Genomic DNA, 5,776 nt, shown 5'->3' with positions numbered 1-5,776 from the left:
CTCTTACAGGATGGGGAAAATTGGTCTTGGCGGAGGTTTGCACTCTCCGAGTGCTTCTAGTTGACATTTTATTCGGCCACAACAGTAATAATTTCAAGAAGACATTTCATGAAAAAAAATCCACTATTTTAGTCATTAAATGCATTTTGTTGTGTGTTTTGAGTCTCTAGGAGTGCAGAAATATTTAGTGTCTCCTGGTGCTGCAAAGATATATTTATATTCTGTTTGGGTCATATTTTTCAACCCGTTTGGTTTTCTCAGTATTCTATGATGTTTTCTGAACTATTACATCACAGCGTTTGCAACAAAACTGCCAAACAAATTACTACAAAGTTGCAATTGTAATTGCATAAGTTTAATGTGCCTGTAAACACTTGTTTTATCAAGATCTAAGCCTAAATTTTACTGTTCACTGTTATTTCTGAGTTTTCATATTTTCATTAATCATGACGGACGCGAAGTGATTCCTGTTAATGTTTTAACTCATAAAGTTCTGATGTACAAACTAATGTGAATAATAAGTAGTTTATTTTATTCTGTAAATAAATATAACTTATTTTAGAAAACTTGAACTACTGAAATGACAAATTATTGTGTGTGTGTTTCTCACTTTCACTACAGAGAAGTGTTACAGAGCTTAGTTCTCTTACAACTACAATTTGGTGGCCTTCATTCTCCTCTGGCTCCAACATGTAAGGCTGGATGGAACTGGATTTATTTAATTGGGAATCAAACGTTCCTGCGCAGCTATATAGCCGTAAACCCCTCTATCAAACTAGAATGGACCACTCTGGAAGCTGGAGGGGGGGCGGGGTGTGAAGCGCATCATTTGGATTTAAAGAGACAGYCTCAAAACAAGTTGATCAACTCAGAAAATGGGTGAAAGAGGGGCTTGTGGAGTTACAATAAGGAGGTATTCAAACCAAAGCATCACAGTTCCACTTTATATAGACCCCAACTGTTAATTAATGTGAAAAAGAAGGGTTTAGAAGCAAATGTCTCCTTTAAATATGAAATAGTTTCATGGTTTATCTTTTTGTCACATTCTTCTCATGACAGCTGGCCAAGTGTCAATCCAAGAAAATTACCGTATTTAATCACGCATATTACGATCATCATTTTTTTAAACTTAAAAAGCATAAAAAATTCAATCAACAATAACCCATGTATAATACTACCCCTACTTTATGGATGATTTTTAGGGTTAAATTTCTAGGATTCTACATAAATGAATACAGTGGGTTTGAATTTTTCAGTAATCTTTGATTTTGCTGAGGTAAGGTCAATAAAAAAATCAACTTTTTATATTTTAAAGTCAAATAATTGAAGTTTAAGTRAGGGTTGCTGGATTCTGATGAAATGCATCTTTAAGATATAAAAAATGAAAAAGCAGTTGATAGAGCAGGGCATGAGAAATGAACGTTTTTCTAAATTTCAGTCAGGTATGTACCAGAAAAACTACTAAAAGGGTAACAAAAAATCCAAAACACACAGAGAACAGTGCCTTGTAGTGGCAGACTGATCCAGGCTGATCTCCTTGAACAATCAGCACTTCACATTTGGCAGGAGATGCAAACTCCCCCCAGCCATCAGCAACAAAACAAATGTATTTTTTTGTTTGTTTTTGAATATGCAATGCTAATAAACTCAGAAACCGAGAGATTTCTGCATCCTTTTCATCATGTCTCTTTAAAGAGCCAAGGTCCTCTGTCAGTCACACGCTGAGGGAGCGGCGCCGCCTTTGAAGTCTCACTCTCCCTTCTCTTAGATGTACCTCATTTCCATTCTCCACTGCAAAAATCATTTGTATTAATGGTGGACTAATGCATGCGCGGAAAGGAGCGAGCGAAYGTGCGCCGCGGAGGGAGGTGGGTTTAGAGGAAGCAGATGGAAAGACAAAGGCAACGAAAGAGAAAAAGAAAGAATACACGACTCAGACACACAGGAAAAAAAATAAAGTCTTCAGAGGCTTCAGAGCACCTCCGCAACCTTCACTCTTCTCTTGAGCACAAAAACAGAATATTTAATGAGAAGGTTTCAAACTGAAAAACAACTCCCAGCAGAGCAGAAAACAAGTGAAGCAAAAGAGATTCCAACAAAGTAATCACGAGAACATAAACATCTTGTTCAGTAAAAGGAAAAATAAGTTCCGCGTTGGTGCCTCGTTTCCAAACATTACAGAATTTCACAGTTGGATTTCGTTCTTATCTAAACATGCAAATTTAAAGCAAGCAAAACAACTGATGCAAATCCACTTTGGCGTTTGGAAATAGGTTTCGTGACGAAGCATTACATTTGAGCTTTAGATTTTCAGAGCAAGGTCAGCTCCATAAAAACTACATTTTATGTTGTGAAACGTTACGCCGAGTCGAGACTCACACCAATACWTTCCTGTTTATAGTTCCATAAGTAACTTTTGTTTTTTAAACTATAACTCCTTCATGCTATATTTTTTAAAATAACCTTTACATACAATAAAGGTTRTAGCATTACTCTTAAATCCTTGCAAAAATCTGTTCTAAAATTGACTTCATACTAGTCTCGTTCACAAGACAGTTCTGTTAGATTGCCGCACAGACCGGTCCGGCTTTAAGCTCCCTCGGTTCATTCATAAATCAGAAATGAACCCAGCAGTGTGACACCAAAAGAGGATCTCAGCTCAGCTGAACTGAACCGCGATGTATTTATTGTGCGACCGACTCATATCAAACAAAACAAACTGACTAACAAACTTACTTTAGTCATCATGTGGTTCAATATGTTTTAAACTAAATACAAAGTTACTGTTCTGTGTTGTCTTTAATAGTCCCTCGGTAATAAATCTGTTGAGTTGAATTGAATTGAATTGAATTCAATTCAATTCAGTTTATTTATATAGCGCCAAGTCACAACATACGTTGTCTCAGGGCACTGTACATAAAAAGACTAATCTAAAGAAGAAACCAGCAGGTTGTGTTGAATCACTTCATCACAGTCTCCCATCCTGAGCAAATGGTGGAGAGAAAAAACTCCCTGCTAATCAGGAAGAAAGCTCCAGCAGAACCAGGCTGAATAATCCTGCAATCACTCACTGACAAATAAAAAAAAAAAAAACAGGATCAACTTATTTTTGCGATCCTGTGGTTCAATATTTTTAAAATAACTACAAAGTTGTTGTTTCGTGTCATCTTTAATATTCCCTCAGTAATAAATCTGTTTGTTGATTAATCCTGCAGTTGCTCACTGATGTCATCAGCTCATTATGATTTCCTGGGCCACAGAACCGCAGGTTGCTTTTTCACAAGTCGGTCAGCCCTCTCTTGGCATCTCAGAGGGGCATCAGAGGTGGGCACACTTTACTCGCCTTTTTTCTGAATGATCCRARGACAGAACACGCGTCAGTCCCGRACAGAGCCGTCTTATGAATGAGGCTTTTAGCTACTTTTCCGATGATTTTCTATCTTTTCTGATCATGTTTTAGCTATCCTGCTATTTTGCATGTTTTAGATTTTATCTACCGATTTGCTAATATTAGCTTTGTTTTGTTTTGTTTGCTATAACAATTCAGATTCAGCTTCTTCAACACTCAGCATTCTGCATTTTTGTGGGAAAAAGCTGGTCTTTTCCTATTCTCAACCTTCAAATACATTTTTAAAATGTAACCGTTTATTTATTTTTTAATCCTAAAAACAAAACTGGTAACAAATTCAGTGTAAAGGCTCTGTTCCACTACGACGTTTTAGATAACTTGTGAAAAGTTTGGAGACATCTACGTTAAAGATGGAATTAAAAAAATTAACAGGAAGCTTCTTTTAGACGTGTACATACAGTAATTCTAAAAAATGGATCAAATATATAACGTATATTAGTCATTCAGTGGAAAAATATTTCATAAGTTGGCATAACTTGTCTAAAACATCATCGTGTGACAGGGCCTTAAGGTAGAAAGGTAATGAACACTATCACATTAGTGTCATATCTTCATTTCTTTATTTTCAGATAATTGTAACTTACAGAAAATCCTTCAKATGAGAAAAACTAGGCTGTGTTGATTAGTGAACCCACCGTTCATGAGAGCGTAAGTCAGGATCATGACAGAGTTGTTGAGGTGTCGGTTCTCCTCTCTGACCACACTGAGGGTGGCTCTCTTCTCCAGCTCTGACGCGTCTCGAGACGTAACACCAGACGACAGGTAGATGATAACCACGTCTGTAGCTGAGAGAGGACAAAACGGTTCTTTTAATATCAGCCAGACTAATAAGGCGGCTTGAAGATAATCTATTAAAGACCAAGAAGCTGGACTGGATCTTCAAAAACAGTCTCAGTCAACAGCCTGAGCTCTGACTTACTGCTGCTCTGTTTACTGAGACTGCTGGTGTTGCGAAGCAGCTGGAAAGCTTTCTGGAAGCCAGCTGCGTGCTGGGTGGCTCCATTAGAGAYCTTGATGTTGGAGATGAAGGTGCTCATCTTCCTCTTAGTCTCGCTGGTGGCTGGAGASAGCAGACTCTTATAGCACTGGTCCAGAGAACAGGAGCGAACGGTCTCTGCCACAGACAGGACGGAGATCTGRGGAGGAGCAACACTGCATTTAAAACTAGACGTTAACAACTCCTCCTGGTTTGAAAACTTGTAAAAAAAATATAAGCGGTCTTAAAAGAGGGGTATCATAATTCAACTCTAAACCACAATTGAGGAACAGTTACCTTCAGTTGTTATGAAAAAACTGTAGATATTAAAAATAAGTTTGACTTGCATCATAGTTCTTGAAAATGGCCTCTGYCWCTTTAAGAACCTCCTACCGTTTCTGACACTCCYACTTCAGCAYGTCTTWATAACAATGTTTCATTGGAGRGGTGCTCTGTGGGGCGGGAGCTTGACTGCAGACTGAATTCCAGGGGAGGAGCTTTSTACAAATAGGCRGAGCTTTRYAGCAGTTTAGGCAGCYCCACATGGCTACCACAGAAGGATTTCTCAAACATACATGAATGAGTCAAAGCAACACTCTGGGTATGTTTCTGATGAGGGACTGGCATTATAACATGATATAAAGCTAAAAAAAAGTAGTCAGTTTTGCATAATACTTGTCCCTTTATCAGTTAAAAAAAGAAAAAATGAAAACCTTGTCATGTTCATCAATGGCGTTGAGGATGACCAGCGCAGAGTCCCGGGCGATCTGAAGCTGGGTGTCAGTTATGGACGCTCCATGATCCACCATCACAACAATGTGTTTGGACTGTGGACGGACTGCAGATACGTACACAGGTCTACAAGAACATGCAAAAAACAAAAAAAGTGTTGGGTTATTATTATTATTTTTTGGATGGACACTATAATCTCAGTATCCTTGCAGAGTTAATATCCCAAAACCACACAGAATGTATATAAAGTCAAACAACAAAACGTTTGAAGATTTAAAGACCATTGGGCCTCATGCAAGAACCGTTCGTACGAACAGATTAGTTCTTAAGTTGTGCGTACAAATTTGTGRCATTCACCATTTTTCTTGTATTCCAAGATTTTTCTTCAGATACGAAATAAAATTTACGAGTGGTCCAGATCTGTCGTATATTTTACGAGCAGTCAGTCTGCTGTTATTCAAACTGATTTTCTTCACTAATAACTTTATATTTCATTGGTTTGAAGATATTTCGAGTTGAAAATAAATCACATTCCCTAATTATGTTGACAAGAGGCTATTCTGCTTGAATTAGAATTATAATTTTAAATGTAATAACGTAGACTAAGGACATAAAATGGTTAAATTAAATTAAATTGGCTATTAATGCTGTCGTATAAC

At 37.6% G+C, this 5,776-nt stretch overlaps 1 protein-coding gene across 1 annotated transcript in view; it reads right to left on the bottom strand.

The window, feature by feature from the left end:
• Window positions 1-5,776, bottom strand: part of cachd1 (cache domain containing 1) — a gene marked incomplete in the record, with an annotated part of 121,814 nt that overhangs the window by 38,867 nt on the left and 77,171 nt on the right. The window contains 3 exon segments of the mRNA XM_014014289.1: window positions 4,045-4,194; window positions 4,329-4,545; window positions 5,099-5,243. Of these exon segments, the coding sequence (XP_013869743.1) occupies window positions 4,045-4,194; window positions 4,329-4,545; window positions 5,099-5,243 (512 nt within the window).

This window comes from Austrofundulus limnaeus, unplaced genomic scaffold (assembly GCF_001266775.1).
Source record: "Austrofundulus limnaeus strain Quisiro unplaced genomic scaffold, Austrofundulus_limnaeus-1.0 Scaffold113, whole genome shotgun sequence".
Lineage (NCBI taxonomy): Eukaryota > Metazoa > Chordata > Actinopteri > Cyprinodontiformes > Rivulidae > Austrofundulus > Austrofundulus limnaeus.
This window is presented reverse-complemented; position numbering and strand designations above follow the sequence as displayed.